The sequence below is a fragment of the Moschus berezovskii genome, chromosome 20 (genome assembly GCF_049115385.1).
Source record: "Moschus berezovskii isolate FMDL1 chromosome 20, NW_MosBer_1.0, whole genome shotgun sequence".
Taxonomy (NCBI): domain Eukaryota; kingdom Metazoa; phylum Chordata; class Mammalia; order Artiodactyla; family Moschidae; genus Moschus; species Moschus berezovskii.
In genome coordinates this window covers 63,730,716-63,757,797 of record NC_142479.1, presented here as the reverse complement: position 1 = coordinate 63,757,797, position 27,082 = coordinate 63,730,716, and the positions used below count along the sequence as shown (strand labels likewise).

The 27,082-nt window shown below is 49.0% G+C and overlaps 1 protein-coding gene across 1 annotated transcript in view; it reads left to right on the top strand.

Moving 5' to 3' along the window:
- The window catches only part of CCDC40 (coiled-coil domain 40 molecular ruler complex subunit), a 45,207-nt gene that overhangs the window by 16,467 nt on the left and 1,658 nt on the right, over positions 1 to 27,082 (top strand). The window contains exons 10-19 of the mRNA XM_055408410.2: positions 1,833 to 1,954; positions 13,651 to 13,894; positions 13,974 to 14,156; positions 18,980 to 19,225; positions 20,188 to 20,401; positions 20,816 to 20,985; positions 21,087 to 21,178; positions 22,651 to 22,771; positions 25,130 to 25,318; positions 26,855 to 27,013. Coding sequence (XP_055264385.2) covers positions 1,833 to 1,954; positions 13,651 to 13,894; positions 13,974 to 14,156; positions 18,980 to 19,225; positions 20,188 to 20,401; positions 20,816 to 20,985; positions 21,087 to 21,178; positions 22,651 to 22,771; positions 25,130 to 25,318; positions 26,855 to 27,013 — 1,740 coding nt within the window. The remainder of the gene's footprint in view (positions 1 to 1,832; positions 1,955 to 13,650; positions 13,895 to 13,973; positions 14,157 to 18,979; positions 19,226 to 20,187; positions 20,402 to 20,815; positions 20,986 to 21,086; positions 21,179 to 22,650; positions 22,772 to 25,129; positions 25,319 to 26,854; positions 27,014 to 27,082) is intronic.

Sequence of the window (27,082 nt, the reverse complement as noted above, 5' to 3'; positions counted from 1 at the left end):
GAGATTTTGAAAATCAATCCAGAACCTGCCATGTGCTTTTCTGCTCTGTGATAATCACACACACAAACACACATACACACACACACACACACACACAACACTGTCGTTTTCCTTCCATCGCGTCTTTCTGTATCTCCCACTGCTCCCTGCTGGCTGTGTCCTGCCAGGACAGGGCCATCCCACGCTTCTTCATCCTGCCTTTCTGCACCCAGAACCAGGGGGCAGGGGGCAGGGTTGGGGGCCACGGCAGGCGCATCACAGACATTGATGACAGACTAGGGCAGGACAGGGGTTCTCCCAACCAAGTTGGCAAAGATGAACAAGGCGAGGGAAGCAGGGCTTCTGCACTGACGGTGGGGGTGCAGTGTGCCTTCATCAGGCTCTTTATTCCAGGACAATATTGTACCACGTGTCACAGGCACCCACCCCGTCCCCTAGCGCACTCTCCCAAAATATCACTGTCCAGCCTTCATTCCAGGGAAAATGGGCATGCAAATTAAATTTCTGTACATTAACTACTCAGTGAACAAAATGAATAAAGAGTCCCTGAGGACACAGTGCTGTGTGTGATAGCAAGAAAGTCCCAAGAAGAGGACGTTGGTCAAACAAATTACGATACATCCATACAGTGGAGGACTGTCTCACCAATAAAATATTTGTTGAGGTGGAAACCCTTTCACAATATGCTACTTTAAAATACTAAGTTATAAAACAATAATAGAATGTGATTGCATACACACAGGCAAACACAACACACACACACACAGGAAGATAACATCAGGGTGATAGAAATGGTAAACTTTACATAATGGGATTATTTTTATTTTCTTTTTGCTTATTTACATATTCTAATTTGTATAGAATGAACACTTTTTTTTTAATGGGGCCTGTGTTTGAAACATTTAAAAACTGAATTCAGCTCAGTCTTTACATCTCAACCTGTACCTTGGTCAGCAAGCCCTTGTCTGGCAGACTGGGGAGCTCCATGGGAGGCCTTCTGCCTCTGGCTGACCGTCCCCACTCAGCCCAGCCTGGGGAGGAGCCCAGCAGTTTTGGCACCTTCTGCCTTAGCCAGGTACTGTTAGGCAGTGCACAACTTGGTCCATGGCACAGAGCGGCACGGCCTTCTCAGTTAATAACTTACCCAAATCCAGAAATGCCTCAGCAGTCATGGTATAATTAACTCACACCACTTTATGCTCTATAATGGTAATGAATAGATGATTTATTAAAGCCCTGACGACGGGAGTGGGATTCCCCAGTGTAATGCCTCCTTTCACATCCAACTCTGCCCTCTTATCATCCCTGTGAACGTTCGAGACTGCTCTGACCTCCTCCAGTGTCTACCATGGACATCCAGCAAGAGTAGAGGCTGATCAGACTCAGCATCTCCACTAAGATGCTCGTGGCCTAATGAGGGCCTCACCTGAGCCCCTACTCCATGCCCCTTCTGAGAATCAGCACGCGGCCAGACTGCTAGGAGTGCAGTGATTCCCCTGGAATGACACATAAGGACATTCCTGAGACCCAGCACTTGTGGTCGAGCTAAGAGTGTGCTGGGCCTACAGGCACCATCCGTCTGATCTGATCATGTGGGTACTGTTATTGTCCCATATCGCAGCTGGAGCTCACGGCTCAGGCAAGTGTTGGATGGGCCTTTTGAGCCGTGTTTAATTTCACATGTGTCCTTCTGTTGCTGCATATAAAGAAAAACTAGGGTCATGGAGAAGGAAGGTGATTTGGGAAGCTCGGGGCTCTCCAACGTCCTTTTGGGGGCTCTGAGCTTAATGACGTGCGACCAATGTCTACATAACCTCGACTCTCCATTGCAGGCCTGCATGGAAATAGAGGCCATCAACATGGAGAAGAAGCACATCCTGCAGCAGTGGGCCACCAGCCTGCTGGGCATGAAACATCGCGACGAGGCTCACAGGACCATCCAGGGGGCACTCAGGTACGGGCGACCCTGCTGGTTGCCACAGAGGTGGGCCAGGTGTCAGGGCCACAGGCAGGGCCCTGGATGGAGCCATGGGAGAACTTGTGACATGTGGGAACTCAGAGGCGGGTGCAAAGTGGACTCCATGCCCGCCTCCTCTCGGGTGAGCACGGAGCGCCCGTCCCCGGCTCTCCTGGGACAAAGGGGAGCACCTGCAGCCCTGCGGCCCCAATTTCCGTTCTTGAAACCCCCCTTATTGTTCACCCAGATTTCAGTATTTCTTAAATCCTTTCAAACTTTCCATGGCACCGGGAGCTGCAAAGCTTTCATGCTCAGATTTCCTGGGAGGATTAAGGAGAAACAGAGAGAGAGGGAAAGAAAAAGGGGTATTTATCTTGGGGAGATAAAGGTGTCCCTTTGATTTGCAGTTTCACCACCTGTGTGCAGAAACGTCACCCTTCCTGTATTGTTCTGCTGAGGGCTGAGTTCCAACCGAAATCCCACTTTAATCTCCCCGAAAAGGGAAGGAAGAGGCCCCGCCTGGCATTCCCCTCTCATTTCTAGCGAGGGCCGGACGTGCACCCTGGGTGGGGTGCTGGAAACTGGGGCTTCCACCCTTGCCTTAGTTCCCCAAACCAGCAGGATGCTTGGGGCCCAGTTGTGGAAGCAGGTCCTGGAGGGAACACATAGTAGCTCAACTCAGCCCTGAGCCTGCAGCCTGGCAGTGAGCTGTGCCCGGGAGAGGCCTGCTGACCACGGGGAGGAGGGATTGGGTTGCTTCCCCAGTCCCATGGCATGGCCTCTGGTAGCCCAACAGCTCGGAGAGACGTTCCTTCTCAGTCTTGTGATTAAAAACAAAAATGGAGGCATATACCTATGACTGTTTTAAAAACAAGCCATATTTATGTGGGTAATGCCGGATTGAAAATACTCATTTTCTTCACTTCCCTGAGTCGATGATAGAAAGACAAAGGGAAGACTTCCCTGGTGGTCCAGTGGTTAAGAATCTGCCTGCCAGTGTGGGGGACACGGGTTCAATCTCTGCTCTGGGAAGATCCCACATGCCTCAGGGCAGCTAAGCCCGTGTGCCACAACTATTTAGCGGGTGCTCTAGAGCCCACGAGCCACACCTACTGATGCCTGTGTGACCTAGAGCCCATGCTCTGCAGCAAGAGAAGCCACCCCAATGAGAAGCCCATGCATTGCAGCAAAGAGTAGTCCCCACTCTGCAACTAGAGAAAACCCACTCAGCAGCAAAGTTCCATCACAGCCAAAACTAAATGAATAAATGTTTAAAATCTGAAATAAATTAATTTTTTAAAAAAAGAAAGCCAAAGGGAGAATCATAGAATTATCCAGGCAAAGTCTGGCTAACAATCTGCCTTCCCTTTGAACGTGCGGGTGAGGAACCGGGCTGTCTCAGGGCTGTGGGCTTGGGCTGCCCCCTGCCCGGCCCCCCTGGGGCTGCTGGTCTACCTGCTCCCGCTGTGTCTGTCGACTGAGTGCTGCCCTGTGTTTGGTGAGCAGACGCCTTAGCTAGTGAGCAGTTTTTGCCTCTTGCCTAACACTGACCTTGAGTAAGGTCAAGGCTGAGAGTCTCATGGCCTGTGGACTCCCCCACACAGGGACCTCCAGAGTTCAGGGGGACACCCTGCACTTAGGCCGGCACTCTGTGTCTCCAGGACTAACCTGGATGACCCCCTACAACCCTCCTCCTGACCTTGTCCCCTCCACTCCCACCGGCTGTTCCTACCTGTCCGCTGAGGCATGGCTTGACGGTCGCTCCTTTTCTTTTCTCTTGTTTGAATAGACCCAGTGACTGGGTCTAAACCATCTGTAGACTAGTATTCAGTGAGGTGAATGCGCCCATGTCCTACATGACCTGGTGCCCCTTCCCACACACATACTCCTCCTGGTTTGCTGGGGCTCCATCCCTACGTCATCCAGGACAGCAAAAGAAACTACGCAAGTTCACGTTCTCCACTTTCCCTTTGGCGCCATGTTCTGTGCCTTGCTCTTTTCATTCAACTGGGTGTCCTGGAGATCTTCCCAAATCAAAACATATCAGTTGCTTATTCCTTCTTTTCCTGCCACATACCTTCTGATGGACTCAAGGTTATCCACATGCCTTTCCCGTCACAGGGTTGCTGTACAGAGTCACATCCAGGGCTATTATAGTCTCTATCAGTCTGTATAATTATGTTCCCTATCAAGCCGGGAAGTTCTGGATTCCAGGGTATGCACTCGGCAGGCTGGACAGGGACTCCCAGGAGGGCCGAGACAATAACACCTCCCCCAGCAGTCTTCCAAAGTCCCCTCCCTGACAACTGAGCACATGTTCGACTGTGCTGATCTCATTGATGAGAAAAATGACGTCATGTGTTTATAACAGGCACCCATCGAATGTTCATTTTAGCAATGCACACCTCCCCTAACAAGTCATAGGGCACTAGTTTTGGCTCAGATGGCCTTCCTGCGACTCCAGATACATCAGCCATGGAGGAGGGAGGCCTCCTTTCAAACGTGTTGACCACACAGGATGCTGTGAGAATTGTGAACTGTGATTGCCCTGCTGCATCCAGATAGGTGTGAAGGAGAGAATCTGAGACCATTTAACTAAAGTCAGGGTGCTGCAAAAACAGAACATTGCGTCGCTTGGGACTTCCAGGCCAGTTCAGCGGCTGAACTAAAGTACCAAATACCGGCTCATGGCATGTAGACCATTTTAGAAAATGAACGAAAATGGTGATTTCCTGACTGATGGTCCAGACGTTGGACATGAAGCTAGACACCCCCCTGCCCCCAACCCTCCTGGGAGCTGTCTGGGCACCGAGGAAGTGCCTTAGCTGTGGGAGAAGAGAGGGAGGTGGAAGGTGGTGTGGGACTTGGAGGCAGGTACTGCCCCCTCAGCGCCAGCTGACCTCTGTCAGGCCTGGGGTCTGGCAGACAGTGCCCCGCCACCGCCGACGTCCCCCAAGCCCAGGGAGGCCTGCAGCTCTGGACACCCAGGGCCGCCACAGGCACCGTGCACAGCTGGTTAACAGCATGTTCCCAGACACTGGGCATGGGCAAGGCCCTTGGGGATTGCCCTGATGACACACCGTGTCACATCCCCCCTTCCCACTTGGAAGGCTAAGTGGCCCTCGCTCCCTGGGGCTCATGGGCATGTCGTGTTGACTGGGACCCAGCGGGTGACCTGAGGTCACATGGGTCTCCACTACAACAAGACGTGAAAGACAAGATTGCACCGACTCTTTACCATTAGTGACAAAGTCCCATCGGGAGGGGTCTCAACCACAGGCCAAGAATCATGATGAGGCTGCAGCAAACACTGAGAGCCACACATTCAAAGCCCACGAGCCTAGTTAGGGAGTTTGGGGTCGACATAGACACACTGCTGCATTTAAAATGGATAGCCAACAAGGTCCTACTACATAGCACAGGGAACTCTGCTCAATGTCATGTGGCAGCCTGGACGGGAGGGGAGTTCAGGGGGGAAATGGATACATACATGTATGTGTAGGGCTGAGTCCCTTTGCTGCCCACCTGAAACTATCACAACATTGTTAATCGGCTGTTCAGTCCAGTTCAGTTCAGTTCAGTCGCTCAGTCGTGTCCGACTCTCCGCGACCCAATACAAAATAGAAGTTAAAAATAAAAAAAAGCAAACCGGTCATTCCCATGTGAAACATCTCAGAACAAGCCAGAAAATACAGACTATACTGTGGTCACCTGGGGTTAGGGAGGATACCCTGCCTAGAATTTACACCCTCTCAAGGTCAGGGACACAAACAGGTCCCATTGTGCCCTGGTTTCTGCTTCTGTAATACTTTCCGACAGGAAACCCGGGGGGCGGGCAGGGCTCGGCACCTCTGCCTGGTGTTAATCTGTCAGCTTCGTCGCCTTGAGCTCCTGCAGCAGGTTCTGTCTTAATCCTCAGATGGGTTGGGTCAAGCTTCAGACATACTCTAGACTCCACCAGTTCTTTATGTTTTTTTTTCTATTGGTATCTGTTAATCAAGGACATTTTAATCTATTTTTATTGAAGTATAGCTGATTTACATACAGTATAGTAATTTCTGCTGTACAGCAAAGTGATTCTGTTATACATATATATATTCTTTTTTAAATATTATTTTCCATTATGGTTTGTTATAGGATTTTGAATATAGTTTTCCTATACTATACATTAGGATTTGTTGCTTATCCATTCTCTCTATAAAAGCTTTTATCTGCTAACCCCAACCTCCCACTTCATCTCTCCTCTGACCTCCCCTGCTCGGCAACCACTAGTCTGTTCTCTATGAAGGACAATTTTAAAGTGTGTCTTTAAATTTTTTTATTTATTTTACTTTTTGGCCATGCCGTGTGGCTTCTGGGATCTTAGCTCCCCCTCAGGGATTGAACCTGGGCCACGGTGTGAAAGTTTCGAACCCTAACCACTGGGCCACCAGGGAATTCCCAAGTGTGTCTTTTTTAAAAATAATTTTTATCAAGGATAAGTGATCACATCCCAGGAAACTGGAAAAACAGAAATAAAGATTTAAAATACCACCATCTTTCTCCTTTTGAGACAATGACAGTTTATCAGCTAGCATTCTGATGTCTTTTTGCCTGTGCATGTCTTACTGAGTGTTCCAATTTCTGTCACAAAAATTGAACATCTTGGACTTCCCTGGTGGTCCAGTGGTTAAGACTCCATGCTTCCACTGCAAGGGGCGCCACTGAATCCCTGGTCAGGGAGGTTCTGTGTGCCGTATGGTGAGGCCAAAAAAAAAACAATAAACAAAAAAATTTGGATGTCTTATCATTATTGTCAAATTCTAGATACTTATAAGGCTTCTACTTCCTAAAGAAGTATAAGAAAATAAGTAACTTTGAAAACTTTGGTTTATTGAAGATAACTTATGTAAAAATTTATTATGTAAAGTATTATTGTTAGGTAAATTATTTATTATGTCGATTACCGTTATTATTATATAAGAAGTTATCCTTTGCCAGAGCACAGTTCAGATCAGCAAATGGACAGAGGCGAGTAACCATTACACACTCAAGATACCATATATTTCCTGCAACCCCAAATGTAATGCCTCTTCCCACCTCCAGCCCCGAGCAAACGCTGATCTGCCGTTTCTGTAGTTTTGTCGTTTCCAGAATCTCAGATAAATGGGATCACACGATACACAGCTTTTCTTGTCTGGCTTTTTTTTCCACTTTGCACAGTGCTTTGAAAGCCTTCCTGGCCTTTCAGGATCATCAGTCTGTTCCTTCTCATTGCCGAGTAGTATTCCCTCATGTGGATGCGTCACCATGTGGTTGTTTCCAGTCTGGAGGGGAGCGTGACCAGAGTGTGCAGATCTTGGTGTGGGAATGCAAAATGGAACAGATCACCCTGGGAAACCCTTACACAGCACTGAGGTTCCCAGTCATTCCCATCCCCACCAATACTTGAAAGTGCCATCATTTTCATTTTAGTCATTAGTAGTCATGTCGTGGTGTTCTGTTGAGATTTTAATTTGATTTCCCTAGTGACTAAAGATAGTGAGCATTTTTTCATGTGAGTATTTGTCGTATCTTCTTTGATGAGGTATATTCTGCTCATTTTAAAAAATTGAAGTATAGTTGATGACAGTGTTTCAGGTATACAGCAAACAGCAAAGTGACTCAGATCTATAATATACATATTGTGTTGCTATCATTTAGTCACTAAGTCGCGTATGACTCTTTCGCGTGACACTATGGACTGTAGTCTGCTAGGCGTCTCTGTCCATGGGATTTCCCAGGCAGGAATACTAGAGTGGGTTGCCATTTCCTTCTCCAGGGGATCTTCCCAACCCAGGGACTGAACCCACGTCTCCTGCTTGGCAAGTGGATTCTTTACCACTGAGCCACTTGGGAAGCCCACATATATCTATGGAAAAGTGTATACACTTTTCCATTATATATTATTGTAAGATACTGAATATAGTTCTCTAAGCTATTTTATCTATTTTATATATAGCATAGTGTATCTGTTAATCTCAAATTCCCAATGTATCCCTCCAACCCCTTTCCCCCTTGGTAACCTTGAGATGTCTGTGAGTCTATTTCTATTTTGTAAATAAGTTCATATGTATCATTTTTTTAGGTTACACATTTAAGTGATACCATGTATTTGTCTTTCTCTGACTTACTTCACTTAGTATGATAATCTCTAGGTCCATCCATGTTGTTGGAAATGGCATTATTTCATTCTTTTTTACGGCTGAGTAATGACTGAAGCGACTTAGCAGCAGCAGCAGCAGCAGCAATCACTCATATGCCTGGAAAATCCCGTGGGCGGAGGAGCCTGGTAGGCTGCAGTCCATGGGGTCACGAAGAGTCGGACACGACTGAGCAACTTCACTTTCACTTTTCACTTTCCTGCATTGGAGAAGGCAATGGCACCTCACTCCAGTACTCTTGCCTGGAGAATCCCAGGGACGGCGGAGCCTGGTGGGCTGCCGTCTATGGGGTCTCACAGAGTCGGACACAACTGAAGTGATTTAGCAGCAGCAGCAGCAGCAGCAATCACTCATATGCCTGGAAAATCCCGTGGGCGGAGGAGCCTGGTAGGCTGCCGTCTATGGGGTCGCACAGAGTCGGACACGACTGAAGCGACTTAGCAGCAGCAGCAGCAGCAATCACTCATATATACACCTTATCTTCTTTATCCATTCATCTGTCAATGGACATGTAGGTTGCTTTCATGTATTGGCTATTGTAAATACTGCTGCTATAAACACTGGGGTGCATGTATCTTTTCGAATTAGAGTTTTCATCTTTTCCAGATATATGCCCAAGGGTGGGATTGCTGGATCATATGGTAACTTTATTTTGAGTTTTTTAAGGAACATCCATACTGTTCTCTGTAGTGGCTGCACCAATTTACATTCCTACCAACAGTGTAGGAGGGTTCCTTTTCTCCACACCCTCTCCAGCATTAATGGTTTGTACTTTTTTAAAGTATTCATTTATTTGGGTAAGTTGGGTCTGGTTGCATCACGTGGGGTCTTTTCTTGTGGCACATGGGCTCTCTGGCTGTGGCATATAGGTTCCAGGAACACATGGGCCCAGCAGTTTCGGCATGAGGGCTTAGTTTCTCTGTGGCTTGTGGGATTTTAGTTCCCTAACCAGGGATCGAACCCACATCCTCTGCATTGCAAGGCAGATTGTTAACCACTGGACCACCAGGGAAGTCCCGATTATTTGTAGTTTTTGATTATGACCATTCTGACTGGTGGGCTTCCCTCATAGCTCAGTTGGTAAAGAATCCGCCTGCAGTGCAGGAGACCCTTGTTCGATTCCTGCGTCAGGAAGATCTGCTGGAGAAGGCATAAGGGATAGGCTGCCCACTCCAGTATCCTTGGGCTTCCCTTGTGGCTCAGCTGGTAAAGAATCTGCCTGCAATGCGGGAGGCCTGGGTTTGATCCCTGGGTTGGGAAGATCTCCTGGAGAAGGGAAAGGGTACCCACTCCAGTATTCTGGCCTGGAGAATTCCATGGACTGTATAGTCCATGGGGTCACAAAGAATCAGACACTACTGAGCGACTTTCACTTTTACTTTGATTATGACCATTCTGACTAGTATGTGGTGATATCCATTGTAGTTTTGATTTGCATTTCTCTAATTATTAGCCATATTGAGCATCTTTGGCTATCTGTATACCTTCTTTGGAGAAATGTATGTTTAGATTTTCTGCCTATTTTTTGATTGGGTTGTTTTTTTGATATTGAGCTATTTGAACTGTTTGTATATATTGGAAGTTAATCCCTTATCGGTCGTATCATTTGCAAATATTTCCTCCCAGTCTTATGTCATCTTTTTTTTGTTTATGGTTTCTTTCACTGTGAAAAAGCTTTTCAGTCCCATTTGTTTATTTTTAAATTTTATTTTAATTCAGTCCCATTTGTTTATTTTTTATTTTATGTTTTAATTGTGCTGGGTCTTTATTGGTGTGTGTGTGCTTTCTGGTTGCGGAGAGTCGAGACTGCTCTCTAATCGCAGTGTGCGGGCCTCTCACTGCAATGGCTTCTCTTATTGTGGAGCACAGGCTCTAGGCATGCAGGCTTCTAGCTGCAGCTAGTGGGCTCCATAGCACAGGCTTGGGGGTTGTGGTGCACAGACTTAGTAGTCCCATGGGGGGTCTTTCCAGACCAGAGATCGAACCAGTGTCCCCTGCATTGCAAGGCAGATTCTCAAACACTGGACCACCAGGGAAGTCCCCATTTGTTTATTTTTGCTTTTGTTTCCATTAGTTTAGGAGATGGATCAAAAAAAATATTACTGCAAACTGCAATACTTTGGCCACCTCATGCGACGAGTTGACTCACTGGAAAAGACTCTGATGCTGGGAAAGGTTGGGGGCGGGAGGAGAAGGGGACGACGGAGAATGAGATGGCTGGATGGCATCACCGACTCTGTGGACATGAGTTTGAGTGAACTCCGGGAGTTGGTGATAGACAGGGAGGCCTGGCGTGCTGTGATTCATGGGGTCGCGGAGAGTCGGACACGACTGAGCGACTGAACTAAACTGAACTGATGTTAAAGAGTGTTCAGCCTATATTTTCCTCTAGGAGTTTTACAGTATCTGGCCTTATATTTAAGTCTTTAATTCATTTTGAGTTTATTTTTGTACATGGTGTTAGAGAATGTTCTAATTTCATTCTTTTACAAGTAGCTGTCTGGTTTTCCCAGCCCTTGTTGTTGAAAAGACTGTGTGTTCTCCATTGTATATTCTTGTCTCCTTTGTTTAGATTAATTGACCGTGTGTGGCGGGGTTTATTTCCGGACTCTATTCTGTTCCATTGATCTGTGTGTCTGGTGTGTGTGTGTGTGTGTGTGTGCCAGTACCATATTGTTTTGATCACTGTAGCTTCATAGTATAGTCTGAAGTCAAGGAGTGTGATTTCTCCAGCTTGTTCTTCTTTCTCAAGATTGTTTTGGCTATTCAGAATATTTTGTGTTTTCATACAAATTTTAAAAGTTATTGTTCCAGTTCTGTGAAAAATGCCACTGGTGATTTGTTAAGGATTACATTGAATCTGTAGACTGCCTTGGGTAGTATGGTCATCTTAACAATATTGATTCTTCCAACCCAGGAACACAGTATCTTTCCATCTATTTGTGTCATCTTAAGTTTCTTTCATCAGCATCTTTTAGTTTTCAGAGTGCAGGCTTTTTTTTATGTGTAGTGATGACAGACTTTATTTTGGGGGGCTCCAAAATCACTGCAGATGGTGACTGCAGCCATGAAATTAAAAGACGCTAACTCCTTGGAAGAAAAGTTATGACCAACCTAGACGACATAGTAAAAAGCAGAGACATTACTTTGCCAACAAAGTCCCGTCTAGTCAAGGCTATGATTTTTTCAGTAGTCATGTATGGATGTGAGAGTTGGACTGTAAAGAAAGCCGAGTGCCGAAGAATTGATGCTTTTGAACTGTGGTGTTGGAGAAGACTCTTGAGAGTTCCTTGGACTGCAGGGAGATCCAACCTGTCCATCCTAAAGGAAATAAGTCCTGAATATTCATTGGAAGGACTGATGCTGAAGCTGAAACTCCAATACTTTGGCCACCTGATGTGAAGAACTGACTCATTTGAAAAGACCCTGATGCTGGGAAAGATTGAAGGTAGGAGGAGAAGGGGACGACAGAGGATGCGATGGTTGGATGGCATCACCAATGCAATGGACATGAGTTTGAGCAGGCTCCAGGAGTTGGTGATGGACAGGGAGGCCTGGCGTGCTGCAGTCCATGGGGTCGCAAAGAGTCAGACACGACTGAGCGACTGAACTGACTAACTAATGATGTTTACTGCTACACTGATGAAATGAGGGGAAAAAACCCCACAAAACTGGATAGGGCCTAATTGTATGCCAATGAGGTATTTATTTATTTTTTAGCCAGGTACATCCTCCCCATAATTGTGGGAGTTTTCCTTTTAATAGATGAGAACTTAATTTTTTATTGAGATTTAGCTTATCACTTGATTGAGTTTAAATGACCCTAAGAGAAAACTTAAATCTATGGCCAGCATCAGAGCAGGTATTATTAATTGGCCAAGTGAGAGGATCCCATCGAGTAATATTGTGAATAAGTAGAACAGGATGGAACACTCATCTAAAATAAATTTCCTAGGGGGTATCCAATCAGAGCCCTAGAGAACAGAAATCCACCAAGGTAACCCAGAAGTACTAGGCACAGGTAACTGGCCAACCCTAACCAACAATTGGACTGAGTTTTAAACTAGCATAGAATCATGTCCATGATAGAAAACATTTGATTGACAGGCATAAGTCCAAGGAATCAAGAAAACTTTATAAATGATCACACAAGTCAGATCAGCATCTTGGGCAAGCTGTCTGCTTCTGATGTCATCTTCTTCTCATCCTAGTGTAGTGTAGTTTCCTCTGTTTGAGCATCGTTTTAAGGTGAGTTTGAGGTCAGTAGGCTTCTCTATAGACCAGTCCAGCTTAGGGGCCTTTGGAAGTGGGAGTTAACCTGAGTCAATTTCCCTTCAATGTCACTGGGAGTGAGCTAGTTAAGAGTACCATGGAGCTGAAAGGTCCTTCCATCCAGGTTGAAGAGAGTTCCTTAAATGATGTCTTCCTCCAGTCTTGGTTGCAGGTTATGTGTGAGGCATCTGATCTTCATCCAAAGACAGATTACTGAGATAAACTTCAGAAACAGCCCTAGAGTGTCCTTCAATAATTCAATTAAATTTTATATTAATATACCCTAACAGCTAAGAACTATCCAGGAAATGAGTCTTAGTAGATACAGACCTCCATTAACAAACTGGAATTTAACATTCATTGAAACATCTCTTTCTCCCTAAAGAAAGAAAGAAAGTGAAGTCGCTCAGTCGTATCTGACTCTCTGTGATCCCTTGGACTGTAGCCCCCCAGGCTCCTCTGTCCATGGAATTTTTCAGGCAAGAGTACTGGAGTGGGTTGCCATTTCTTTCTCCACCAATGAGGTATTTAAAGTTCTATCTGGTCATTGAAAAGAATTAAGGGGAAAAAATGTCTCACACACAAAAATTCAAATTCCATTATCCAGGATCTGCAGTTTTTAACTTGACATTACTTATGGGCATGTCCATGGCCAGTATGCTGAGGGAATTTGAAGAGACAGCCACCTGTGTTCCTCCCAGCCACACCATTTACTCAAATGCCCTGAGCTTCATGTTCAAGAGTGCTAAACTGAGGTAGCAGCATTTTCTTTCCAAGATTATGATCATGACTAAAGGAGATGGGATGGCAGTGACCACTCCTCACCACCAAGCACAAGCCAACAGTTTCCTGTACTTCCTCCTCCTATCATCACGATATTAGAAGAGTTTCAGACTTGGGCTTGAGAAGGGTAATAGTTGCAACACATTAGAAAATAGCAGTCAAGATTCAACTAGTGTTGGGACTTCCCTGATGGTTCAGTGGTTAGGATTCCATGCTTCCACTGCAGGAGGCATGCGTTTGATCTCTTGTTGGGGAATTAAGATCCTATGTGTTGTGTAGTGTGGCTAAAAAATAATATTTGAAAGTCACACAAAAACTTTAAAAACATTCTACTAATACTAATAAGAGTTGTTTTCCTAATTTCTTTCTTTTCACTCTATGAGCTTCTTCCCAGTGGGGTACCACCATACACACTGGTATTCTGATGTCCTGGCGTTGCTCTTTCAATTTTGGCAGTGAATGCCAGCATCAAGTCAAGTCCATGGATGTTGAGCTTGAAGCCTATAAGAGATCCATCATGAAGGAGGAAGAAAAGAATGAGAAGCTAGCCAGCATCCTGAACCGGGCAGAGACAGAAGCCAACCTGATGCAGAAACTGACCTCACAGTGCCTGACTAAGGAGGAGGCCCTGCAGAATGAGTTTAACACCTACAGGCTCACCCTGCTGGACACAGAGGATGCGCTGGGCAAGGCCCATGTGGTACGGTCATGTCCCCCACCAGCAGGGCAAGCCTCCCTCTCTGCTTCATAGTATTCACCCTCTGACTCTTCCTTTCTAGGAATACACGGCAACCATGGGAGAACTGCAGATTCTCCACCAGGCCATCCAGCATGAGCTGGAGCTGAGGAAGAAGATAGATGCCTCCATCATGGAGAAGCTGAAGGAGCACATGACCTCCAACAAGATGACCAAATACTTCCATCAGCTCATCCTGAAGCTCCAGAAGGAAAAGACCAACCTGGTACGCCAGCTGCACACACCTGGGCCACAAGGGGTGGATGCTTTCATGGTGCTCAAGCATTGGGGCAGCTCTAGTGGGGAACAGACCACATGTGGTGGAAAGGCACTGAGCATGTTCATTCACCGTTCATTTTTTCTAGTTGTAAAAGTATTGAATTTTTATTGTAGAAAACCTGGAAATACAAAAAGGCATAAGAAGAAAATAAGCCAGCTGCAATCCTACCATCCAGAGATAATCTCTTCTGAAACTGTGGTGTATTTCCTTCTGGAAATTTTTCTAAACACACATGGTCATTCTCATACACACAAAGACACACAGAAACACACATTCACATAGACATCCCCACATGCACACGTGAGCAAACACAAGCACACAGATTCACACACACACACACACACATTTGTTTAACATGTTCACATACATGAACAGACGTGTGAAGAAGCATATGCACACACCACCTGAGAGCACATAGGACTCTTCCTATACGTCAGCCGTGAAACCGCTCTAATCCATGTTCTGATGCTGGGAAAGGTTGGGGGCGGGAGGAGACGGGGACGACGGAGAATGAGATGGCTGGATGGCATCACCGACTCTGTGGACATGAGTTTGAGTGAACTCCGGGAGTTGGTGATGGACAGGGAGGCCTGGCGTGCTGTGATTCATGGGGTCGCGGAGAGTCGGACACGACTTAGCGACTGAACTGAACTGGACTGAATCCATGTTCATTAGTTTTACTGAAACACAACACAGAGTGAAAAGTTCACAAACAACAAGTGGAGGAGTCCATTAATTTTTCACTGTGTGTGTAGTGTTTTATTTTACATTATTGATCACATTTAACATAACATTTTTCATAAATATTATTAGAAAAAGTGCATGTTGGTTTATGCATCGCATTTTATCCTACAAATATATGTGTTTTCTTTAATCATTCTCTCTTTGGACACTTAAAGTTGTTTCTAGGTTTTAAACTTTAGAAATAACTCAGCACTGAATGTACTTGTTCACACATCTCTGTCCACATGTCCGAGGGTAAATTGCTGCTGCAGAGACCCTGGTCAAGTTGGTAGGAGAATTTAAAATGAATCATGGAGTAGCCTGACCCTCTGCTTTCCCAGAATGTGCCTGAAGGTCCTGAGTGAGTGTGACTGGCCCTTCTGGACTGAGGACCCAAACCCTATCCCTGGGAAGAGCTCTCTTTTGCTCCCCCAGGGGTCTTGCTTTCTCTGAGCAGGGGTCCCTATGTCCTGAAAAAAGCAATTTGATACTTAGGTTGTTTCTTCTTTGGCTCTTCCTGTGTGACCCCCTGCCTCAGGGTGCTGTCTACTGGCTACAAGCCTGAGGCACCTAATGCCTCTCAGATACCTGGGAGGAGACCAGCTCACTCCTGGCCTGATTGTGCCAAGGAACTGAGGAGAAGGGGCTGGAGCCAAGACTGTGCATGCCTGGGTCTCCTTGAGATGTCTTGGTTGATGCTAGTGGAGTCCTACCAGGTCTTATTCCAGGAAGTGGGGGCAAGACTACCTGCTGGGAGCAAAACAACAGGGCCCAAGTGTGCACTGGAAAAGTTATGCAGTGTGGTGAGTGTGAAATAAACTTGCACGGCCCTGATGCAACATCACAGAGGCTGATCCCCAGGCTCCCGGGTGTCCGCCTTTCCCAGTCACCCATGTGGGCAACACATGTGCTACCACCCATGTCCACAGGAGGGCAGTAAAGTCCTGCGCCAGCATTTGTTGGAACATTTGGTAGGTGATAGGTGTACTGCCACCTGTGTCCACAGGACAGCAGTAAGGAGTACTGGACCAGCATGGGTTGCAAAAATTTGTGGGCAGTAGGTGTACTACCAGCTATGGCCACGGGAGGGCAGTAAAGGGTCCTGGGCCAGCTTTTATTGGAGCACTTGGTGGGCAGTAGGTGTACTACCACCCATGTCCACAGGAGGGCAGTAAAGAGTCCCAGGCCAGCGTTTATTGCGAAAATTCGTGGGGTAGGAGTATTATCACCCATGTCCACAGGAGGCCAGTAAAGAGACTTGGCCCAGCATTTATTGCAAAAATTAGTGGGCAGCAGGTGCACTACCACCCATGTTCATAGGAGGGCAATAAAGTCCTGGGCTAGCATTTGTTGGAACAGTTGGTGGATGGCAGGTGTACTACCGCCCATGTCCACAGGATGGCAGTAAAGAGTCCTGAACCAGCATTTGTTGGAGCGCTTTGTGGGCAGTAGGTATACTACTATTCTTGTCCACATGAGGGCAATAAAGAGTCCTGCTGCTGCTGCTGCTGCTAAGTCCTGGCCAGCATTTATTGCAACAATCAGTTCAGTCGCTCAGTCGTGTCCGACTCTCCGCGACCCCATGAATCACAGCACACCAGGCCTCCCTGTCCATCACCAACTCCCAGAGTTCACTCAAATTCATGTCCATCGAGTCGGTGATGCCATCCAGCCATCTCATTCTCTGTCGTCCCCGTCTCCTCCCACCCCCTACCTTTCCCAGCATCAGAGTCTTTTCCATTGAGTCAACTCGTCGCATGAGGTGGCCAAAGTATTGGAGTTTCAGCTTTAGCATCAGTCCTTCCAATGAACTCCCAGGATTGATCTCCTTTAGAATGGACTGGTTGGATCTCCTTGCAGTACAAGGGACTCTCAAGAGTCTTCTCCAACACCACAGTTCAAAAGCATCAATTCTTCGGCAGTCAGCTTTCTTCACAGTCCAACTCTCACATCCATACATGACCACGGGAAAAACCATAGCCTTGACTAGACGGACCTTTGTTGGCAAAGTAATGTCTCTGCTTTTTAATATACTATCAAGGTTGGTCATAACTTTCCTTCCAAGGAGTAAGCATCTTTTAATTTCATGGCTGCAATCAGCATCTTCAGTGATTTTGGAGCCCAAAAAAATAAAGTCTGACACTGTTTCCACTGTTTTTCCATCTATTTCCCATGACGCGATGGGACCAGATGCCATGATCTTGTTTTCTGAATGTTGAGCTTCAAGCCAACCTTTTCACTCTCCTCTTTCACTTTCATCAAGGGACTTTGCAGTAGCCAATAGCAAATCCAGCTCTTGAAAGGAGGCACTTCTCCCACTGCTCAATGCCCCTGTGGGCTGGTGGCAGACGGGGGATATCTGGAACAGGGAGCAGAAGCTGTAGAGGGACCAAAGCATCCAGAGCTGTGTTCAGAGGGATTGCAGGCATAGGTGAACCATGGGGTCTACACTGTTAACAAAGGAGCAGTACCGATGTCCCAGGAGGAGGCCAGGGTGGTCTCAACATGGGGGACAAACAGCCTGAGGAGACTGAGGGGAGGTCAGGGTGCTCTGGTTGGCCTGTTTGGTGGCTGAAAGGAGACTTAGGAACTGAAGTCCTTCCAGTACGGTGAGAAAGCAGGGTCCCTGTGAAGACCTGGCAACCTTGGATAATCTTGGCAAAGAAAGGGATGGATGGATAACCAGAGCTCAGAAGAGCCAAAAGGTCCAAGGTGTGACCGTAGGGAGCTGGGTGCCTTGAGATGCTGGCAAGGTCTTTAAACCTAGGGATGTCCTGGAAAGCCATGCATGATAGTTGGTCAGAGAGTGGGTGTTTGACAAAGCCAGCTGGGATCACATGGGGGAAGAAAAGAGATGACTGCAGCAGGAGCAGGAGTTGGTGGGAGTCGCAGGCTGACAGAGAGCTGAGGATTTGCATGGGCAGGAGTCGTTGGGCAGCCAACAGTGAGAGGCTGGCTGTCAAGGTCAAGGCATAGCCACAGTCCAGGGAAAAGGGCCCTGATACCAAAGTGAGCCTGAGCTGCCTCCCTCCCTAATTCTCACAAGTGTCCTTACAGTCAACTCTCCACTGTAGGAAATAATGGAGCAAATTTGTCTTCTGAAACCTGCAGAGGCAGCAGGGCGGGCTGGCTCGGCCTTCAGGACAGAGGGCAGGCCCAAGGAGCCCTGGGAAGCTCTGCCCTGGGCTGAAGCTCCCACCCCCAGAACCATGGTTGGCAAGAGTTCCAGGATCACAAGCCTCTGGCCAGGTGGTAAATGACACCCCACAGTACAATCTTTTCTCTCCAGGACCATGTCCAATTTTTTAGTGAAATGTAAAGGACATTTGTCCCATAAAATAGAAGCTAGAAGTTGGCATTTGTCACAGCATTATTTTGAGTAGGAATGTTGATAACAGATGACAGACTCAAAGAGGGCAGGCATGTTGGTTTTCTGTCACCAAAAGCACATGAGCTGTTGAGAGCAGGGCCCCTGTGCTTGTTGTGGAACAGATGACGTTCCCAGGGACAGCTGTGACTTGCTTCCCAATCTGTTACAAATATGACTGAGTATTATACAACCATTAAAAATGACATGACATGACATGTGTCCAATTGAAACGTGGGTTACAAAGTTATATGTAGAGTGTGACCCTGTTTTTGTTTGGGCGGGGAGGAAGAGGATTTATATACAAAGTCAAGAAGGCAGGATAGATTCTAAATAGTGATGCAGGCTAACTGTGTGGCAGATTTACAGGCAATCATCTGTATTTTACATTTCCCCATTTCAATGTATGTTACTGTTTGATAAGAAGAGATAATAATGTCAGCTTTCTTTTTTTGTGAGGAATCATTAGGGTTCAAACAGGTAAGTCCTTTGACAGGTCGTAAGGTGGAGAAAAAAACCTTATGACAAAAAAAACCTTATGAAAAAACCCAACATCCTCCTGTTTTAGAATTTCTCCAGATGAATACCCAGATCAAGGAACACAAGAAGCCAACCAGCTCATGTGGAGTCTCTCAGAAAGAGGAAAAAAGTTCAGTCTTGTTTCCTTCTGCTAATTCAGGTGACACATCTCTCCAAAATTGACGGTGACATTGCTCAGACCACCCTGGACATCACGAACACCAACTGCAGGCTGGACATGCATCAGAAGATGCTGGCTGATCTGGATAAGGAAGTGAAAAAAGTCAACGACCTCATCACCAACAGTGAAAATGAAATTTCCAGGCGCACGATCCTGATTGAGAGAAAGCAAAGCCTCATCAACTTTTTCAATAAGCAACTGGAGCAGATGGTTTCTGAACTTGGGGTAGGACCCTGGGACCTGGAGAGGCTACTTGGGTTGCTATCTGTGCCTGGCCATTTCAGAAACTTATGTTCAGGAATGGACTCATGTAGGACACAGGCGTTCCCGCCGCACCCATCTTACGGGTGAAACGCACACGTCTGGGTAGAACGCTGACTCAGGGGCTGTCTGCAGACCTTCTCTGTGGGGCCACATGGTCAATATTTCAGGTGTTATGGACCATAGAGTCTCTGTTGCAACCCCTCACCTTAGCGGTTACAGGGAGGAGCCACAGGCAGTCAGTAAACAGACGAGTGTGTTCGTGTGTGATGAAATCTTACTCTTGGCCCCTGACGTCTGGATTCCATATAACTTCCACCTGGCATGAAATTGTCTTGTTTTGATATTTTGTGTGTCCCGTGGACTATGTGAAGACAGGGAGCAGGCAGGATCTCACTCTCAGCTGCTCTTAGTGAAGTGGTCTGATGGGTTTGAGGCTTGAAGTTCTACAGGTTATCCAGTGTCCCTGACCCGAGGACCCCACAACAGCCTCAAATCCCAGAGCAGCATGGGCAGTTGGTGGGCACACTCTTAGGTAGACCCCAACCACAACCAGAGCACAGTCTCAGAGCTGCAACCCGAATGGATTCCAAGGGAATAAAGACCCTAACCTATGACAGTCTGTTGTGAAAAGACAATTTGCAAAGCCCTTTGGGGTAACAGAGGCCCCACAAGACTGGGGCATGGTTGGAGCCAGGCCAGTGGAGGAAGGGAAGGGAGTGGCAGACCAGGACAGAACCTCCCACGGCAGGTCAGGCCACATGGCCTGGGACTTCAGAAGAGGGGACACAGTGACAGGGTCCCTAGGCCCTCTGAGTAAAGAGCCCCCTCCTCAGCACACAGATGTATGATCTCAGGTGTCCCCGCCCTCTGCAGCCCACCCTGACTTTAGGGACTGTCTGCTTTCTGGTGAACATCGCTTTCAGGGGGAAGAAGTGGGGCCCCTGGAGCTGGAGATCAAGAGGCTGACCAAGCTGATTGAGGAAAACAACACCAGCGTGACGCAGGCCCAGGTGACCTGGCTGCGGCTGCAGCAGGAGATGGTGAAGGTCACACAGGAGCGCGAGGAGCACCTGGTCTCCCTGGACATGTCCAAGAAGGAGATCCACATCCTGGAGCAGAAGAAAATACGGATAGAAAGTGAGCTCCCCTGCCCAGCCCCTCCACAGCACCCGCTGAGGTTTTCTGGTGCCACTTGGTCCCACCGGGTCAACCGGGCCCTGCAGCCCCACAGGAAGTGCTGCCCGGTGTCCGGGGACACGTCTGCCTGGACACATCGTGCCTATTTCTTCCCAGAGGTCCTGCCACCTTCTTGTCTGGCCCTCGGGGCTCCCAAACCTGCTTGTGCGAGGTCGGGGTCGTTGCTTTCCACCCCCTGCCCTGGAGCTTGCTGGCTTTTCCTGGGGACTCGATGTCGGAGCTCCAACCATGTCCCCTTCCGCCTCCGCCATCTGGGTGGGGATGCCCGAAGGTAGGCGGGGAGGGAGGGCGCCGTGGGCACAGACACCCCCCCCCATCACAACCCCCAGGGGCCACTCCCCACCCTCCCCACAGACAAGATCAACCAGGAGAAGAAGGAGCAGAAGCAGATAGAGCGCCACATGAAGGACCTGGATAACGATCTGAAGAAGCTCAACTTGCTGATGAACCAGAACCGGTGCAGCTCCGAGGAGCTACAGCAGGACAACCTGGCCACGGAGGGCGAGTTCCTGCGCTCCCTCAAGGTGCGCTCCGGGCTCAGGGTGGATGGGCGTGGCAAGCAGGTGCGCGCAGCCCTCGGCCCCGCCCTCGGCCCCGCCCACGGCCCCCTCCCCTCCCCACGCAGGCCTCAGAGCGGGAGACCATCGAGATGCAGGAGAAGCTGAACCAGCTGAGCGAGGAGAAGGCAGCCGTGCTCAACAGCCTGGTGGAGGCGGAGTGAGTGCCCAGGCGCCGGTCCGGAGAGTCGCTGCCCGCGGTTCACGGAAACCAGCTGGTGGCAGGGGGAGGGAGCGGGGGGTCGTGGCCCTGGAACCTGAGCCGGATCCCTGGAAACGGCGGAGTTCTGTGCCTCCGGGCAGCCCTTCTGCAAAGCCATGATGGTGATCAGTGGAAGCGGAGTGGCTCCCCGCAGGACAGACTTTTTAAAAACTGTATGATCTTTCTGGTGCCTGATTATAAGAGTAATCCAGACCCAACGGTAAGCACTGTAAACCATAGCGATGAGTGCAGAGTGGAAAGGAGAATCCACTTCCTTTACCATTTTCTCTGTGGGTTTCTTTCATTCTTTTTTTTTTTTTTAACCATAGTGTGATTTTCTCTGTCTGCCTTTGAAGCAGCCTTTGTTATATTTTTCTGTGGGTGTCTTCCCCCTCGGGGTGCACGGGTCTGCGTTCCCAGCTGGAAGGACCCTGAGCCTGTGCTGTGTGCACCCCAATTGGCATCATGTGCTCTCCAAGGCACTGAGTAGCAAAGGGACCATCTGTTCCCTGCGTTTTGACAGAGTCGACACATAACACTGCCTGGAACTTTTTCAGGGCATCTTAGATCCTCCAGGCTCCTATAACTTAACACCACAGGCTGGGGCTTTATAAACAACAGGAATTGGTTGCTCAGAGTTCTTGAGGCTCGAAGTCCGAGATCAGGGTACTTGTGAGGTCGGATGAGGGCTCTCTTCTGGGTTGCAGACTCCCCACTGTGTCCTCACAGGGTGGCAGGAGAAGGGGAGCTCTCTGGGGTCTCTTATGAGCGCATTCATGGGGGCTCCACCCTCATGACCTCATCACACCCCGCCCCCACCAAAGACCAGCATGAGGATTCCAGCATGTTGATTTGCGGGGTGGGGACACAAACATTCAGACAACAGGAGTGGGGGGGGCATATGTCTTTGCTAACACTTTAATAGTTTTCAGGCTCTTGGTCTATTTAGGCTTTTGACTTCTCCTTATGTCAACTTCTATCACTTACATTTGACTTACGCAGCTTTTCCTAAAGGTACATGTCTGCTTTCTCCCTTGTCCCCCTTCTCTCTGGGTGAGGGTGGAGGGCCTTGGGGTTGAGTTTACCTTCTGGTCCCCAAATGGGGGACATTTGTTTCTGTTTAAACCCTTGCCTGGGTGCCTGCAAATTAAGCATGCCACCTGCTCAGCAAGGGCACCCTGTCATGGACAGGAAGGCAAGGGTCTCCCAGAGCCCACCACACTGCTCTGTGTGCTCTGCACCCATTCCAAGTGCAGCTCACCACAAGTGCAGCGCGCCCCAAGCATGGTGCACCCCGAGCGTGGTGCACCCCAAGCGCAGTGCACCCCAAGTGCAGCACGCCCCAAGCACAGTGGACTGTGCTCGCCGAAGCATCAGAAGGAAAACCCCTTTGTTCCGGAGCTCTTAAACTGCCTCCCCTTCCCTTAAAGACACCAGATCATGCTTTGGGAGAAAAAAATTCAGCTGGCAAAAGAGATGCGGGCCTCTGTGGATTCTGAGACGGGCCAGATGGAGATCCGGGCCATGAAGGCAGAGATACACAGGATGAAGGTGGGTGGGAGGAGGGAGGTGTGGGGGGCCTGGAGCTTGGGGTCCTGGGAAGGACCTGGCACAGCAGCCTGTACTCCAAGCACTCCAAGAAGACCCACTGTTCCCCCTGCTGACTCTCTACCAGTGCCTGTCCAGTTCTTGCTCTTACTGCATCAAAATGGTCACAGGACACACGGCGATCTGCACGGTATTCACGAACCACTATGTTACCCTCACTCCAAGCGAGCAACATACTCCAGTATTTCCAAATGCTGACTGTGACCAATCCCCACCCAATCTCATGACCCATCTGAGAACTGTATCCCACCATTGGACCAAAGGACTCTCAGTAACACAGTGCAAGGAACACACCCATGTTGCCCCGTTGAGTCATGTTTTCTCTCTCCTGTCATCTTTAGCTGGATTTCATTACCTTAAACAAAAAAGGCTGGTAATTAAATCATAGGCTGTCACTGAGCCAAAGGTTCAGGAACTTAAGGATACAAATCACAGCAGGTCATAAAAAGAAATATGACATCACTTTTACAATTACATGGTCAATAATAACCCTGCTGGCTGAGTCCAGAAGAATTCTGATCAAATGCATCCACTCCTGATAAGCTTAGTAAACACTTCATTTAACTGACTTTGCAAACCACAGAAGCCATATATGTTGCTGCAGCAGGTCAAACACTGTACCACAAAGCTTACACACACACACACACACAGGCACACACACACAGAGATGCACACACATACACACACAGATGAGGTTGCCAGCCCCCTCCCTCCTAGCTGTGTTTCAGTTTTGTTTTCCTTCACCAAAATAGTACATCAGTTCAGTTCAGTTCAGTCGCTCAGTTGTGTCCGACACTCTCCGCGACCCCATGAATCACAGCATACCAGGCCTCCCTGTCCATCCCAACTCCCAGAGTTCACTCAAGCTCATGTCCACAGAGTCGGTGATGACATCCAGCCATCTCATTCTCTGTCGTCCCCTTCTCCTCCCGCCCCCAACCTTTCCCAGCATCAGAGTCTTTTCCAGTGAGTCAACTCGTTGCATGAGGTGGCCAAAGTATTGCAGTTTCAGCTTTAGCATCAGCCCTGCCCATGAACACCCAGGATTGATCTCCTTTAGAATGGACTGGTTGGATCTCCTTGCAGTCACATATAACTCAGCAATTTATTCTTTTTTTAATGATACAGACATGAACTTTCTTTAATAGTTGCAGAATATACTATGTATACAACATAATTTAATGAGACCGTCCCAGGTTGATGTGAAGATGCTGATTGTCTCCAGCTTGTTGTTGTTTGTCACTACGAACAGTGTTACAATGCTCTCCTTCTGGAAATCAGCACCATATTTGGGGAGGGTCTCTCTCTGGGCTGTCTTCTGTGTCCACTGATCCAAGAGCCCAAATCCACACCATCTTGATTTTTTAAAATATTTGTTTATTTGACTGCACTGGGTCTTTAGCTGCAACATGTGGGATCTAGTTCCTCAACAAGGGACTGAACCAGGCCCTCTGCCTTGGGAGCACAGAGTCTCTGCCAGGAGAGTCCCCCTCTTGTTATTTTAAATCAACTTTATTGAGGAATAACTTATTTACAGGGCTTCCCTGGTGGTTCAGGAGTAAAGAATCTACCTGCAATGCAGGAGACATGGGTTCAATCACAGGGTCAGGAAGATCCCCTGGAGAAGGGAATGGCAACCCACTCCAGTATTCTTGCGCCAAGAATCCTATGGACAGAGGAGCCTGACGAGCTACAGTTCATGGGGTTGCAAAAGAGCTGGCCGTGACTTAGCGACTAAACAACGATAAACAAACTTACGTGCAGTAATATGAACTTACTTTAAATGTCCAGTGTACATAATGTGGCCACCACCCCATGGAGACGTGGACCATGTCCTCCTCTGCAGAAAGCTCCCACACACCCCTCACAGTCCCACTCCCACCACAGCCCAGCCCCTAGACCCAGGCCCCAGAGACCCTTCAGGCTACCACCTCACAAAACCACGATGCCTTTTTCCTAACAAGGCAGTTAACCTTGGTGTGATACAGTTAACCAAACTACGGACTCTAACCAGAGATCACTGCTGTTTTGCCTAGTGTCCTTTCTCTACTCCAGGACCCAACCCCAGGCTGCAGGCGGGCCTCACGTGTCCCCATCTGCCCTATCTCTGTCAGTTTCTCCGCGTCGCCCTGCTGGCCTGATATTCTTGACATGGACTGAAATCACTGACCCGTTGACAAAGCCCCCATGTTCCTTTTTCCCTGGGGCATCTCCCTCATGAGCTCCCCGCTGGTTCAGTTGGGTGCGGTGGGAGGTGGCGCGGGCCCGTCTCCTGCCCAGTCCCCCTGCCCTGTCATCCAGGTCAAGCACGGGCAGCTCCTGAAGCAGCAGGAGAAGATGATCCGGGACATGGAGCTGGCCGTCACCCGCAGAGATACCATCTCCACCCGGGCTGAGGGGCAGAGCAAGATGGACAAGAAGCTGTTCACCCGGACAGACTTCCACCACAAGCAGACTGAGCTCCGACGGAAGATCAGGGATGTTCACAAGGTAGGGGAGCCGGGCGACGGGGAAGGGGCCCCGCCTCGGGCCATCTGTCCACGGATGGTCGGCGTGGGTCATCGGCCCCACTGGCAGGCGTCCGTGCGTGACCAGCCAGGGCCGAATTTCTGAGGCACTGTCTCCGACTTGGGCTGAGATTTCACTTGGTCCTTCCAGCCTGCTTCTCAGTGGGTCCCTCCCCACCTCATCCTCTTTACCGCCTCTTCTCCTGCCCCTGATTCCTGGAGCTGTGGTCCCAGCTGCTGTGTTGGGGCTGTTTTATGAGAAAGAGAAGTGACAGTGGGGGCTGGGGGATGGAAGGAGCTCAGCTCCTGAGTCAGACAAGCCACTTTCTTCTGGACTGGGGGACAAAAGTCTGAACCCCACACCCCATGTGCCGGTTCTGGGTCAAGACAGAGTGGAGGCCAGATTCACAGGTGCTTCCTGGGTGTCCCTAACGCCCTGCTCTGATCGGGCCTTTGCTTGGAAGTTTGTCTTGGGTTTAACAGAAGAGCCATGAGGCAGGTGCAGCTCAGGACTGGAGGTGGCCCCGTTTCTGCCCCCTCTTCCCTGGCTTCAGGAAAGCAGGGAGTGCTGGTGACGAGCGTGAGCCCCCGTGTCACTGATGCCAGTGGGTGCTGGGGATGGGCTGATGGGAACATGGTGGCACCCACTCGAGCCCGTGTCCCCGTCCACCTGGCCACACTGACCAACCATGCGGTGTGTGCCTCCCCAGGGAGGGGTACAGCTATGGCCCCTGCGCCTCCTCCTCCCACCATCGCCAGGCAGGGCTCTGAGCTCAGATTTCCCTCGGCCCCCACTGGCTGGCTATGTGGTCTCAGTGGGTGAGAAAGCTTCCACCCCCACAGTTCCTCATCTGTCAGTGGAGACAGGAGCAGTGGCCCCTCCCAGAGAGGCAAGGGTTACCTGAGACAGAACCTGGCCTTGGAGCCCCACCGTGGGTCCCAGCCCTGCTCTTCTACTCGTGGCTCAGGCATATTGTCTGACCTCTCTGTACCTTGGCTTACTGATCTGTGAAATGGGTCCTCACCTCGTGGTGTCACCCAGAGGACCAGATGGAGAATGTTGGAACAGCTCTGGTCGGGGAAGTCCCGCATGAGGAAAGTGTAGCTGAAAATGATGGATCTGATCCAACTGCTTATTTGGATGTTCCTGGAGGTGCAAAGGGGCCTTTTCTGGTCCTGGTTTGTGCATTTCTCTGCCATGTTGGCCACTCCTGGACTTTCTTCTGTCCTGGACTTCCTTTTTTCCATCCCCCTCCACCCCTCCTGGCTCCCCAGGGGCCTCCTCTGCCCAGGTTGGTGACAGAATCCTCTCCTCCCTACTGCCACGGAGGGTCCGGCCCTGGCTCCCTCGCTGGCCTCCCAACCTGAGGCACTCTCCTACACCCCAGCTTTGGAATCCTCCCAGATTGTGTGCATAGAGGGTCCTGGGGGTCCTCCCTGCCTGACTCCTCTGTCCGCTGAATAACTGGGGGCAGGGTCCCGGGATGCTCCTGTCTCAACCCCCGCCCCCCCGCCCCAGGCCACCGAAGAGTGCACCCAAACCATCCTGGAACTGGAAGAATCTCAAAAATCCATGAGTGACACCCTCCTGGAGAAACAGGAGCAGTTGTCGAGGATGCAGGTTGAGGCCGATGAGCTCGAAGTTGAGCTAGACCGGCTGGCGACCCTCAAGCGACAGGTAGGCAAGCCTCAGGGCCACAGGAACCCAGCAGCAAGGCCTGCTCTGGCCCAGCTAAACCCAGGCTGA